Source organism: Paroedura picta, chromosome 6 (genome assembly GCF_049243985.1).
Source record: "Paroedura picta isolate Pp20150507F chromosome 6, Ppicta_v3.0, whole genome shotgun sequence".
NCBI lineage: Eukaryota > Metazoa > Chordata > Lepidosauria > Squamata > Gekkonidae > Paroedura > Paroedura picta.
This window is the reverse complement of record NC_135374.1, coordinates 33651748-33665883: the sequence shown is the minus strand read 5'-3', so window position 1 is coordinate 33665883 and position 14136 is coordinate 33651748. Positions and strand designations below refer to the sequence as shown.

The 14136-nt window shown below is 45.1% G+C and overlaps 3 protein-coding genes across 10 annotated transcripts in view; 1 reads left to right on the top strand and 2 right to left on the bottom strand.

The window, feature by feature from the left end:
* The window catches only part of TBC1D23 (TBC1 domain family member 23), a 34384-nt gene extending 31375 nt beyond the window's left edge, over positions 1-3009 (bottom strand). The window contains exon 1 of one of the 2 annotated variants that reach the window (XM_077342061.1): positions 2669-3009. In XM_077342061.1, coding sequence (XP_077198176.1) covers positions 2669-2841 — 173 coding nt within the window. In that variant the 5' untranslated portion in view covers positions 2842-3009. The remainder of the gene's footprint in view (positions 1-2668) is intronic. The other variant, XM_077342062.1, reaches the window with a different exon arrangement.
* A 1680-nt stretch (positions 3010-4689) lies between these two features.
* CMSS1 (cms1 ribosomal small subunit homolog) overlaps positions 4690-14136 on the top strand; it is a 225589-nt gene continuing 216142 nt past the window's right edge. The window contains exon 1 of the mRNA XM_077342070.1: positions 4690-5116. Coding sequence (XP_077198185.1) covers positions 5056-5116 — 61 coding nt within the window. The 5' untranslated portion in view covers positions 4690-5055. The remainder of the gene's footprint in view (positions 5117-14136) is intronic.
* FILIP1L (filamin A interacting protein 1 like) overlaps positions 9588-14136 on the bottom strand; it is a 199597-nt gene continuing 195048 nt past the window's right edge. For all 7 annotated transcript variants that reach the window (XM_077342054.1, XM_077342055.1, XM_077342056.1 and 4 more), the window contains one exon: positions 9588-11384. In XM_077342054.1, coding sequence (XP_077198169.1) covers positions 11196-11384 — 189 coding nt within the window. In that variant the 3' untranslated portion in view covers positions 9588-11195. The remainder of the gene's footprint in view (positions 11385-14136) is intronic.

The window sequence follows — 14136 nt, the reverse complement described above, 5'->3', positions numbered from 1 at the left end:
ACCATTAAACACGCTACTACATTTTACTGTGGCTATCTACAATTTTGAGCACAGTTATACTCATTCATCCAATGGACTTAGAAAAGTATAACTCTGCTTAGAACGTGCACTCTGTGAGGGGGTATATAAATTAAATGAATAAATACATAAATAAAATATTTTGTAACACATACTAGTATTTAGAACTAACAGCAGCAACCTTTGCTATTAATATGACTAAATACAGTTGTTTGTTGAAAAGATGTCCCAAGTCTATAAATTAACTATTTGGCTATCATTTTTGAGAACTACTGAATCACAGAAATACAGTGATACCGGATGATGGTGTATGCCATGCATCAAAAAGACACCACTGATTTCACTATATATAAACAAAAAAGGCATTATATTTAGTATTAGAAATCAATGATCACAAACTATGGAGGAAGAAGAGTTGGTTCTTACATGCTGCTTTTCTCTACCCGAAGGAGTCTCAAAGCAGCTTACATTCGCATTCTCTTTCCTCTCCCCACAACAGACACCCCATGAGGTAGGCGAGCCTGAGAGAGCCCTGATATTCCTACTGGTCAGTCAGAACAGCCCAAGGTCACCCAGCTGGTTGCACATGGAGGGGGAATGGGGAATCAAACTCAACTTGCCAGATTAGAAGTCTGCACTCCTAACCACTACACCAAGCTGGCTCTCTAGAAGTGTCTAGAAGTAAACCCAAGATCATGCTTTTATACATCAAAGCACAAAACCAACAGGAGTCACACATACACAATGAATGGACAGAACCAAATATTGCTGACATCTATCCAATACAATCAGTAAAGAGTTCATTCACAACTGTATGTGCAAGCAAATATCTATATATCTATAGATATAGCAAATATCTATATATCTATAGATATAGATATACATATATGCATATTTATATATTTATAATAAAATATTGTCTCTGTGTGTATCTTAGGCAAGGTTATAGCATTTTAAATCCACTGAATTCTGCTTACGATGACCCTGTAAAACATTGATTCAGAAACTGTCTGAGTCTGAAATATTAGAGTCTGTTGGGTTTGATTTCAGAAAAGCAAGGCCAGGATTTAGGTATATTAGTAAAAAGGTAAAGGTAAAGGTATCCCCAGTGCAAGCACCGGGTCATGTCTGACCCTTGGGGTGACGCCCTCTAGCGTTTTCATGGCAGACTCAATACGGGGTGGTTTGCCAGTGCCTTCCCCAGTCATTACCGTTTACCCCCCAGCAAGCTGGGTACTCGTTTTACCGACCTCGGAAGGATGGAAGGCTGAGTCAACCTTGAGCCGGCTGCTGGGATTGAACTCTCAGCCTCAGGGCAAAGCTTTCAGACGGCTGCCTTACCACTCTGCGCCACAAGAGGCTCATTGGTATATTAGTACCAACCCCATTTTCTAGAAATATGGCTCAAGGTAGCGATCCCCAACCTATGGGCTGCGGACCACATGTGGTCCGTCGACTAATTGGAGGTGGGCCCTGAAGGACTCCTTCTCCCCCCCCCCCTGGTCCTTTACAACACACTTCAGGTGTCATTGTCTCCCATCACTCCCAGATGGGACTATCTTGTTGCAGAGAAACAAGCTCAGGGTTCCCATTGATTTGTCATTTTCATGAGTTAAAATTTCCATGAAAATAAAATGTTCCTTATGTTCATTGTTGTGGTGTGTCTGTATCTTATGTTGAAGGGATGTTTAAACATTACCATAGCGATCAGAGAGCGCTAGGGCAATGGTTGAGAGTAGAGGAGTAAAGTACCCCCCCCCCATCGGGCCTCAGTAAAATTGTCAAGCGTTGAGTGGCCCCCGGTGATAAAAAGGTTGGGGACCACTGGCTTAAGGAATCAGTCATTTGCACCCACAGCAGGGGTGGCCAAACTGCAGCTCTCCAGATGTCCATGGGATACAATTCTCATGAGCTCCTGCCAGCAGTATGCAGTTTGGCCTCACCTGATCTATAGTAATAGGTGAGAGTGTTTAGGTGTTTTCTTGTTGCTTTCTGGGGAAGCAGAAAAGTTGTCCAAGTGGGATATCAAAACGAAAGGAAACAAAACAAATCTCTGCTGACCCCCTACTCCCTAGTCGACCACACCATCAAATCCCACCCTCTATTTCCAGCAGCGGGCAGCCAACTGCACCCGGCGAGCCAGCAATGCAAAGCATGCAGGTGACAGACGGCTCCAGATGTTGTAGCCTCTAGCAATCCGAAGTAGACTGCCTCGGGAGGCGGAGTGTGATTGAAGCATCTAGTTTCCCCCTCCAGGAATCCCGGGCTCTGCTGTGGAAGAGCTGGAGCCCCGGGAAAAGTGGCCTAGAGGAGACAACGCTGCCTTTTAAGCCAACTCGGGGCTTGTTCCTCTTTTCCATCTCGAGGCAGCCGGATGAACTGGCCCCCTCAGCCCTCCCGCCCCCAAAGCGCCCGAAATACCGAGGCAGGGACGAAGGACGCGACCAGGGCAGGCGCCCCGCAGGCAGTTCAAATTCTACCGGCCACCTGGACGGCCAGGGAGGGGGTGGGCGGGCTTCTGGCCGGGGGGGGGGAGGAGACGGTAACGGCGGCAACCGAGAGGGCGGAGCTACAGCCTCTCCGGGGGCTGATCACGGGAGGGGTCCGCCTCACCCCCGACCCCCCGACACGAAGGGACCGTGCAACTCACCAGCTGCTCAACGGCGGCGCTTCCTCCCCTTCCGCCATAGCTGTTGACGTGCCTTGCCGTACGGCACGACGGGAGTTTCCAGTACTCCGTGTCGCAAAATAAACACCAAGCGACATCTTTCCTACATGGCTGCCGTAAAGCTCCCCGTCTACTTGGTACTGGTCTGTCGTCATTTCTCTTTGCCTCGATGAGACTGACAGCTGCCGTATATAGTGGTGACGCCCACCAGTACTGTTCCCAAAATTTCAACTGGTTTTCCGTCCCACCTTCATCGTAAAGCTGTAATAGCCTATAATGGCTCATCAGGGCCGGCGGCGGCTTCCATTCTTTTACCTGAAGTGCAGGCTCTCTGTTTTTAACTCCCTATGACCGCCTGCTTCTTCCCTACCCAACGAGGAGCCATCAACTTTGTGGTTCTCTAGAAAGACTTCCGGTTCCCGATTGGACTTGCCACAATTCTCCATTCGCGGGCGAGGGAATCGGAAGTACCTAGAAATGATTGTTAAATGCGAGTAAAGAACGCAGGGCTAGCAGCTTGTTTTTGCCCCACTGTCTTGAAATAGAAACGGCTCTTTCCTGTCTACGAATGTGTTCTTAAGATGCCTCATGACAAGAAAAAAATACAGATGCTGAAGCTGTGAGGCATAGGGCTTCACCTATTGAATTTCAGCCTGTTGTCTAGGATTGAATGGCAAATGAAGCAAGCACAGTGTGTGGGTTGAATTCCATGCAGGCATTACGAGAGATGGACGGGTCCGCTAGGTCATCGAATACGAGCCCTTCCAAGGTCAAGAACAAGAGTTGTAGCAAAATCAGGTAGTTTTTAAAGTGCCACAGAAACTTCCCTATTGGCACACGACACCAGTAATCTTTTTTTCCTCTTCAGGTCTAGCTTTAGAAGGGGAATTTATTTATATTTTATTATTATTTATTACATTTGTAGGTAAGTTGTTTTGACTATCCGCGTGGCTACAGCTTCAGAACCAAAACGACCTAGTAATGGTAAAGGTAAAGGTATCCCCTGTGCAAGCACCGAGTCATGTCTGACCCTTGGGGTGACGCCCTCCAGCGTTTTCATGGCAGACTCAATACGGGGTGGTTTGCCAGTGCCTTCCCCAGTCATTACCGTTTACCCCCCAGCAAGCTGGGTCCTCATTTTACCGACCTCGGAAGGATGGAAGGCTTAAATTTTACTTACACATTGGAAAGCTGAAGTGAGAATAACAACTAGTTTAAACTGATTTCTAGCCGGAACTCTAAGGCTCCAATATTGTATATTTCAATTATACGCCTTCAATTTTGCTGCGGTTCCTGGCTTTCTCTATTAAAATACGAAATTGGTTCAATAAGTTTCTGATTCCTGTGGACCAACAGTGCCATCCCACGGTCATTCAGATTCACTGCACACAAAACATGTTTCTTCTTTTGCGGCCATAGGGGTCTGCGACATGGATGTCTCATCACTACAGTTTTAAGGTTTGTTAAAATGGAGAAACACCCATATACTCTCCCTCGTCCCACCAAGGCCACAGATGCAAGCATGGCAATTATAGACAGCTTTGTCTAGCTAATGTATTGCAATAAATAAATAAATAAACAGGAGTCCAGCGGCATCTTGACGATTAAGAAAATTCAGCATAACTTTCCGTGAATATGACTGCACTTCCTCAGATTTATTTATATTATCCCCTAAGGCTCAGGCCTGGTTCACATGAAACATAAACAAGATCAACACACCAGACTCAGTGATGTATAACAAATGAAAGGTAACAACAACAACAATAATAAACAAAGAAGTTAACAATGTAACAGACCCATGGTTGGTCAGTTCAGTTGTATGGGTTCGAGGGAGGTAGGTTCGGGGGCCCAGTAAGCGCTATTTAGCTTCGGTCAACCTCAACCTCGGACTTTTAAAGCGCGCCCTCCTCTCCACTGGGGCAACGCATCCTTGGACTAAACCCTTTGCCACTCAATAGGAAAAACGGGGGGCTGTTTCGCTTTTGAAATGGGCGCCTCCTCATCACGGAGACCAATCCCGTCTTTCCAAGCGAGCGGCGCCCATAGACTGAAAGCGTCTCTCGGCGAGCCTTCGCTCCCTTCTCCTCTTCCCGGCCGGCTAGCCGTCCCCTCACACGTGGCGCGGATCCCAAAGGCCTCATAGCCGTCCCCGACGACAAACAAGCGGCCGGGCGAGGGTCTCACGACGCCGTCTTCGCTCCCGGTTTCCCTGGGACGGACGAAGCGTCTGCGGGCCAGCCCCCAAGCCAGCCCAGGGGCGGCCCTTTCGTGCGCGAAGCGGCGGCCGCCGGCAGGGGCGTCCTTGGAGCTCCCGCTGGAGCTCCTCCTCCTCGGGTCAGGAGCAGCGTGGCCTGCAGCGGACTGGCACCATGGGGGACGCTTTGGAGGAGCCGTGGTGGGAAACACGCGAAGGGACCCGCAGCCGCCCAGGTACCGGGAGGTGCGGGGAAAAGCTCAAGGAGCTGGAGGCTGCCGATCAGCGGCCGGGATGCCGTACCGTTGAATCTCCCTCCCCCCACCCGCGATTCGCAACCTTGCGCCCTGCTTCTGTGTCCCCACCCACCACCACACACCACACACTCACACTTCGCGTTTTCGTCTTGTGCTTGCTCGTTCCTCGCTCGTTCAGCTTCTCCCCTCCCTTTCCCGCGTCTCGCCTGGTTTGTCGATTTTGCTCTCGTTCCACCTGGGAGCCCACTTGAGAGCTTTACCTGGCTCCTCCTGGACTCTGGCAGTGACGCTTTGGTGGGACACGGGAGACCAAGAAGAGTCGTGTTCCGAATCGTATCCATCGTGTGCTGAACGCATGTGCGCGCTGCCTGCTGCTGGGGTGTGAACGGGGGGAGAGCGGTGCTTTTCGGTAGTCCTTATGAGGGTCCGCCTGACTATAGCTTGGAATGATTTCCCTCAAGATTTTTTTGCCATGACACCCGAATTGCTCCTGAAACGGGGATGGAGCAAATAGTAGACCAGGAACAGTCTCATGCCCTGCTTGTTATGATTGTGTTTTTCTGAAGGGAGTGAAAACCAGCGTAGAGGGCAGACTTTCCAGGAGCTGAAGGGTTGTCTTAATTTGGGGGGACTGGTATGCAGAAATTTGGTCCTGTCAAGAAAGCAGCAGTGTCCAATGTCTCCAGGTCAGAAAAAGTATAGCATTGTAAACATTAAAAATTAGATTTTATATGAAAATTAAAATATGTTTTTGGAAAGAAATAAAATATTTCTAGGGTATCGTTACAGGTTATGTGAAAATGCATATGAGCAAGAGGGCTGTGGGTACTGAAAATACCTAAACAAGGATTGCAGGTAGTCTGTATCTCAACTTCTCCCACTGAGGAAAGCCTGAAAAATTCTTCAGGCTTTGAGAAACCCCAGGAGTAGCGCAATTGTGCAGAATATGCTTGGGAAGCAAGGCTGCTTGTGTACAGGCCCACCCAGGACCATTCCACCTCCTCCAGTTCCATCATTGGCCACTGGGGTGGTGGCGGTGGAATGACCACATATGGTCATATCACTCAATAAATGTTTAACAAATTTAACAAATATATACAAAGTTAATTAATTCCCACCCATTCAGGAAACCCTTCCAAAGTTGTCAAGAAACTCTGGTTGAGAAAGCCTGATGTAATGTTTCTTGTTTTCTCTGTTGTGTTTGAAGATATTTACTGTTTGTGTGTGGAATTAGCACACCTGTGGCATTCCAGCTGAGGCCATAAATCACAGGCAGTGTTTTTCAACCTTTAGAATGTGGTGGTACCACAAAAATATTTTTCAGGCTTCAAGGTACCAGGAAGTGATGTCAGCTGGTTATACCTCTCAGCCACACCCCCAGAAGTGAAATGAGCTTCAGCCATCAAAGGTTTAAATGGCCAGGGCCCCTACCCTTCCAGGGCCATCATTGGCCGCTTTGGGAGGGAGTGGGTCAAGTTGCTCAAATAAGGGTAGAATTTTTTAAAATTAAAAAACCCTTTTTCTTTTCACTTCATTTGAAGCTAGAAATGGCAGGCACAGGGTTGGAAGGCTCTCCCCAGCCAGCATTTTTAAAGCCTCTATGCCACTGTACCATTGAGGGGTCTTTGCAGTACTGTGTATGATACCTCAGTACTGTGGTTTCCCAACTCTGGTCACAGGTTTTGTACAGCCACATGTGAATGGGCCAGTGAATGTGATTTGGGGACATAAATGGGACCTTTAACCTCAACTATGAGTGCTTACATCTTACATAAATAAGGTGGCAGCAAATCAGAGTTCCTGCTATGAAGGCAAGGGAAGCATATCTATATTACAAAGTGGTTTCATATAAGTCTAACTACTATAGGTTCCTTAAAGGACTTCTTGAATTGTTATTTTCCAAAGGCATTTTCAAACTTCCCCTCCCCGTATGAGTGACATTTCCCAAGGCTTGAGGAGATGGAAGTATGTCCTATCAGTTTAAACTTGTAGTAGACAGATGCTAGGATTCCCTGTCACACCCTAGAGCTTTGAGAAGAAGAGTTGGTTTTTATACCCTGCTTTTCACTACCCATAGAGTCTTATAGCAGCTTACAGTCGCCTTCCCTTCCTCTTTCCACAATAGACACCTGATGAGGTAGGCGGGGCTGAGAGGGCCCTGGAACTACTGCTCTGTAAGAACAGCTCTATCAGGACTGTGACGAGCCCAAGGTCACCCAGCTAGCTGCATGTGGAGGAATGAGGAATCAAACCCAGCTCACCAGATTAGAAGCTGCCGCTCTTAACCATTACACCAAGCCGGGAAGGGGAGCAAGGGAGCATAAATGACATGTTGAGACTGGTCAATATCACACATAGGTGAAAGCCTAGATGTAATGTTGAGGTGTTGCGCAACCTCATTTCCGTCCCCACATTTCTCCCGCTGGGATGAATGAAAGCGCAGTTGTGAAGGGCTGAGATGCCAAGAGATTGCCCTCTGAAAGTAGGCAAATGGCAAACAAGATATACCTGCAAAACGCAAAACCTGATTTTAGGGGGTAGTTTTAGTTATTTAGTTATTACAATGGATAGTTTCTCTCTCCCTCCCCCCTTTGAACTAGGATTGGCTGAAATGAGTTGGAGCTAGTCACAAGGTTGGCTATAAAGTTACCCAGGTTATTAATTCTGGGGGACTTCAATGTCACTGCGGAGACGACTGACTTTTTGCAGAGTTCAGACTTGGTGTCAGCCACCAGGTCTACTCTTCCAGTTTGTTACTGGCCTCACACATCAAGCAGTTGGGGATGGGGATAAATGTAGGCCCAGTCCAATCTACTAGGGTGCCATGGTCGGACCACTATGCCGTGAAGGCTCGGCTTGATATACTGTCCCCCTCCCTGTATAGGCGGAGAGTGGATTTGTGCTTAGCCAAGGAGATTTATAGATCCAATTGGATTCTGGAATTCTCTTCAGGATCCAGATCACACCCCGGCGACTGAAATAGTTGGCTCTCTGAAGCCATCAATGAGAATGCTCCCTGATGCCCATTTGTAATAGGCTGTATGTGTGTAGGGGTCAAATATGAGGAAGCTATTTCCAAGCTGCCCCTCAACCAATATTTGATATTATTCACTTGTTATGAGCAGTTTCTATATTTTCAAGGTTGTGCTGTTGTGGGATGTCACATTTCTCCAGAACTGAGATATTCTGTTTTATACTTGGGACCTTCAATTTTCTGTTGCTGACTTAATAGGGAACATAGTTAAATGTTTAGCATTGTATTTGTAGGTTCCAAGCTTTGCCTTGGCAAGTTTTAGGAGGAGAAATGAACTTTTTAGGCCTCCCTAAGTGACATCAAGAACAGTAGCTGAAGCTCATGCCATGCTGCTCATGCACAAGGCACCAAATTACCATCTTCACTTTATTCGGGCATCTATGATAAACAGCACAGATTCTGAGTGATGGAATGTGCCTTGTCAAACCAATGCAGGGATTGGCAGTATGTGAGTTGAAGAACAGCATGCTGGACCAGCAGTCCCCAACCTTTTTATTACCGGGGACCGGTCAATGCTTGGCAATTTTACTGAGGCCCGGAGGGGTAGTCTTTTGTCGAGGGACGTCGCTGCCACCGCCTGAGCCCCTGCTCCGCTTGCTTTCCCGCCGGCGCCCCTGACTTCTGCCTTCAGGGGGGTGCTGCCAGCAGCAGCTGTGCAGTGCCACGCTGAGGTGGCCAATGTAGAGCACCAAAGATGAGCCAGCGGCAGAGTGGCAGGGCAGCCCCCGAGGCAGCAGCCGGGGAGGACGACGAGGAGGAGCTGCGGCCCAGTACCGACTGATCAACGGACCGGGACTGGTCTCCAGACCGGGGGTTGGGGACCACTGTGCTAGACCATTTTGCTTGGCTTGGAGAGCCTTTGTTGGCACAAGTAGCAGAGGCTAGCCCTTGAGTTGCTAGCAGCACTGCTAGGCTCAGCCACATGGAACAAGTTATGGCTATGATCAACATGGCTTGGTGAGTGGATAGCTGCTCTCTGGGTCCGAGGAGAGCTCTTGAGGTACTAGAAAAGTTGCTGTTGGGTTTTTTGGGGAGTGGCCTATTTTATTATTTTGTTGAAATTTTAAACCCTATTTTTATATGTCTCATACGTATTTTATGCCAATAAAAGGTTACTGACTGACTGAATGTTGAGGGGATGTCACTTTGTGCATCCTTTAGAAAGAGCTTTTGCCTCAATCTGGTAATCATTTAGCAGAAAGAAAGTGCCAATTTCAGGAATAAAAACAATTTAGTATGCTTTTGCAGGGTTTGTTGCCCTTTATTTTTCATATTTGCTTTTCACCATACTATTTTAAAAAATAGTAATTTTTCTCTCCCTTGGATAGCACCTTAGGAATGTTGTTCAGTGTTTTATTATTTTCACACAGGTAACTAAGAAGATAGTTTACTGTCAGTGTGATACAGGACAAATACTTGTTTTGGTTTTGAATGCACAAGTTGATTTTAAAATAATTTGAAGTTTTACAAAATATTTTCTTATCAAACTGTTGGGTTAATCTTTTTTGACACACATGGTACATGGCAATAATTAAATACACAACATCTCAATACATAGCATGCTGCAAATATGCATTTTTGTAGACAATCACTCATTTCCGTCATATAGCATATGATATTGCCTTCTTGGGTACACTGCTGCATTTGAACATATCTATTTTAATGAGAAGGATAGGACCAGAATCTGAAGACCCTCAGCACCACCACCACCACCCATGTTCCCTTTGCTGTGTTCTGAATGGTTAAACTAACATATTTCCCCTTTTCCTCTGCTGAGAGCTTCCTTTTATGGAACCAAGACTATGTTCTGTAGAAATACAGTAGAGAATTTTCTGCTCTTTTCTTCTAACTTTAAACATCTACTAGCTTTTTAAGGCTAGAAGGGAGAAATTGTGAGCATGAGTCACCATCACACAAGCTTGGTATAAGGATTCCTAAGGCCCATAGCACCAGAACCAGTTTAAGGGTTCGTGGGACCCTAGCAGAGCACATCTGTTACTTGTGCTGCACAAGTAACTGTGGGACAACCTTACCAGGGATAGTTGGCACATTGGAAGCAAGTGACAGCTTCACTTTGCTGAAAAACGTTACTTGAACCTCGGTGGGATGTGCAAGCCCCAATATCTAAGGAGACCACACTTGTGCAGCTTGTGGCTGGCACAGACAGGAAGTTAATAGGAGTGCCAGTGGACAGCCAGGGGCCAAGTGGGCAGCACCATGTGCAGTTTGGGGGTGGGGGTTTGCAGCTGTGAGGAGTCATGGCTCTGGCAGCTGGCCACACTTCTCCATGGTGGGGGAAAGGCACCACACAGGGCCCCTGGAACCCCAGGACCTGTAGCATGTGCTACATAGATAAACTGCTGCTGCCATCATGCTGCATCTCTCATTCTGTGGATACCACCGTGCTATCTGTTAGCTCAAATTTGAGAATGTTGCTGTGGCAATGTGAGTGAGTTGGGAGGAACAGGCAAGCAGGTTGATACCAATTGCCACTCACCCCAAGTGAGTGGCAAATCTGCTTGGTAAACAAAGTTTACCAGGTGGTAAAATGAGTCCATATCAGTTACTTTTCTTTTCTCTCCACCCGCTGCCCATTTGCAGTGTTGCTTCTACCTTGGTCAAATCTAAAGTTTTATTTAATTATTTTTCTGATTTGATTTATCAAAATTTTAAATAATAATAATTTAAAAAGAGCACCAGAACAAAAACCTGTAATGGGTACATAAAGGATTCTGCCTAACTATTAGAGAATACATGTTAATTAGTAGTGGATCCTACATGTCTGGATATCTTCTCTTCATTGTGTAAGGGAAGATCTATAGTTGACATTTTAAACTGTTGCCCTGTAACTGGGTACAGATAACAAATGTGAAGCAGTTGATATTGGCAGATAACAATCATGCCTTTATAGGTCCAGTGTAATAATATTTTCTATCTGACAATGGAGTTTCACAGGTCTTGGAAGACATTTCTGTATTGTCTCTGCAATACAAATTAAATATTTTGTGAGACGCTGGGAGTCATCTATCTTTTCCCACCATTTTGAGTGACAGCATTGGGTAGGGTTCTTGCGATGTGTACTTTTCCATCCTTACTGTCCTGGCATGGTGTCTTGAGTTGTCCAGTAGGTATCTTCACTGGTACCACAGTTGTGTTCATAGCCTTTGATTTAGGGATTCGAGTAGGAATTGCTTGACGGAAGACATCAGCGATCTTGGAAACAAAACATAAAGAAGGGGTTGGGATTGTTTTGTCCACTAATCTACGCAGCAAAACAAAACGTGTCAGGAAGTCAACATCACAAAATAGGAAAAGGCAGAAATTCAAAAAGCTAGTTAATTTTAATATATAGGGCCTGACACATTTATTTATTTATTTATTTATTTATTTATTTATTGCCACCTACTAATAGCTAACTACTAATTTGAAATATAGAGTGATAAAACATAAGTCCCTCATACAATTTCCCCTGGCTGCTATTCCTAGGTAGATATTAGAAGTTGAATAACTGGAGGATGTCGGAGGAGGAGCCCAAGATCTTCCCCTAGCTTGGCCTCAACCAAAAGCCTGGCAGAAGAGCTCCATCTTACAGGCCCCGCAAAACTGCATTAGCTCCTGCAGGGCTCATAGCTTTTCCCTGTTCATTCCAGCAGGCAGGGGCCAGGGCCGAAAAAACTCTGGTTGAGGCCAGGTGAACTTCGCACCAGCCTATTAGTATTGCAGAGCAAAGACGGGTGTAGGGAGTTAGACGGTCCCTCTGCACATCTAACTATTTAAAACATAGGTGATAAAATAACATTTTCAAACCATTAAAATCAATCACCCCCAAAACATGCATCATTTAAAACAGCAGTTTTAAAATACATACAAAAACAAAAATAGTATTTAAAAATTGGTTAGGAATGTGGAAGATGGCTACAGAAGGGGACAGATGAATCTCCTATTGGAGAGAGTTCCAGAGTTTTGGTGACATGATAAAGAAAGGCCTCTCTCAGGTTGCCACCCACCTAATTTCAGAAGGCATGGGCACCCCAAGCAGGGCCTCAGAAGATGAGGTCAGGCAGGTTCATAAGGGAGTAGTAATCCTTCAGGCATGTGGTTCCCAAATCATTTTAAGCAGTTTGCTCTTGATTGGGAGAATAGCAAGAATAACAGTTTGTGAAATAACTGCTAACTTTATTGTCTGCTAAGCAACTACTGTAAAAATGATGGTTTGAATAAATGATCAAAAGAGCATTGAATCCAAGTTGTTCTTCATGGTTGTCTCCTGATGTCAAGCTAACAACACTGGAATTATTAAATTGTTGATTCCACCTATTAGAGTTCTGTCTTTTGGCACTCTCTGCTAACTTTACCACTTAATGGCCTGAGACAGAACCTTATTATTACTTGTGTGCTTTTGTTTAATTCTCCTTTCCCTAGGGAAAAGTGCTCTGGGGGTGAGTTGAAAAAGAACTAGTCAGATCAGATGAGACAGAAAAAGAACTTATTTCTTATTGTCTGTAGGTGGCAGCCCAGTTCAGTAGTTTGGAGGAAATAGGCCCGCATGTTTGTCCTATTGCAAAGCTAATTGTGAACCAAAGACAACTATGCAAAAGTACATTTTAAAAACTGTTCTGAAGATTACTTTCAGGAACAGCAATTCTTTTTGCTTCCCTCACCACTAGGACCAGCTGTGAATAGTGTTTTACTACAGTGTCCCAGGGGAAAATGAGATTAAACAGGTGCACGCACCACTTCTGCTATTTGGTCAGTCTACAATGTCAGTCTGTGGTTTGACTCTCTCAGTAAAAATTAGAATAATTGGGAAGACCATTGATCTGCATAGAGATAGAAATTACATTTTAAAAGTCAGGACTAGACATGTTAGCAAAGACTAGTAAACTATGATGTTGATCTGTTTTCTAGGCTGGAGTGAAACCTCCAGCATCAGCTCTTTCTTAATTGTGTGGGCAGTTGGATCAATTCATGTCTTTGGCCTAGAAGAGAAATGCATCTTTTTGCTGTATGGATCCTGACTGGAAACAAACAATGATCATGCTAACAGAATGTGACAAAGTGGAAATAGATAAACCTGATGCCCTGCCTTTTCAGCCTTTAAAGCTGTGCCAAATATAATCAAAAGAGATTGATCTTGGAGACTGTGACGGAACATAAGGGAAGAGGTTTTATAGGTTATCAGACTGCTGGTTCATTTAACTTTGTGTTGTCCCAGTTAGCAAGCAGCTAACAGCTGCTGCCTGAGTTTGCTTCAACTGAGATGGTAAGGACTGATTCTTAGATGTTCTGTATGTTAAACAAGGGCTGTAGTGTTGAGTAGTGTCCTTCTTTGCTAATTGTCACATGTAACTGCTGTATTACTAGTCCATCAGGTTCACTAGTATCTCTGCTACCCCTAGGGTCTCATGCAGCAGTCTTCTAAGGTCTGTTACCTGTTGTATTTGACATTAGTTGCAACTTCCAAATAGTTGTCAAAGAAAGACCCCTAATTCTCAAGTAGTAATCTTTGAATTTCAGAAGTCTCCATGAAAATATGATTACTAACACAGACATAAAGAGTATTGTTGGCTACCTAAAGATACAGATGGCAACTCTGGGCTGCAAACACAAATAACCCAAGAAGGCTGAACATGATATTTAGCAGGGTACTTGTTCCTTAGGTAATAAGAACTCTTGACTACCACCACCATTAAGTAACTTAAGCAATCAAATATTGAGTTTTTAACGTAATCTTTGCTTTAACTGCAGCAATTCTGCCTGCCAGTATCATGAGTAAACACGTTCAGAATTCCTTTACTTGTTAAAAAAATTAAACTAAGTGGAAATGTAATGAAAATGTACACTGATGAAAATCTAGTAGTGTCTAGATTTTTTTTTCAATTTAAGGGTTCTTTAGCTGACAAGGATTGGACAGCAGAGGGCATAATTGCCTAATTTGTGTCCCACTTAACTGCTTTGAAGTTTG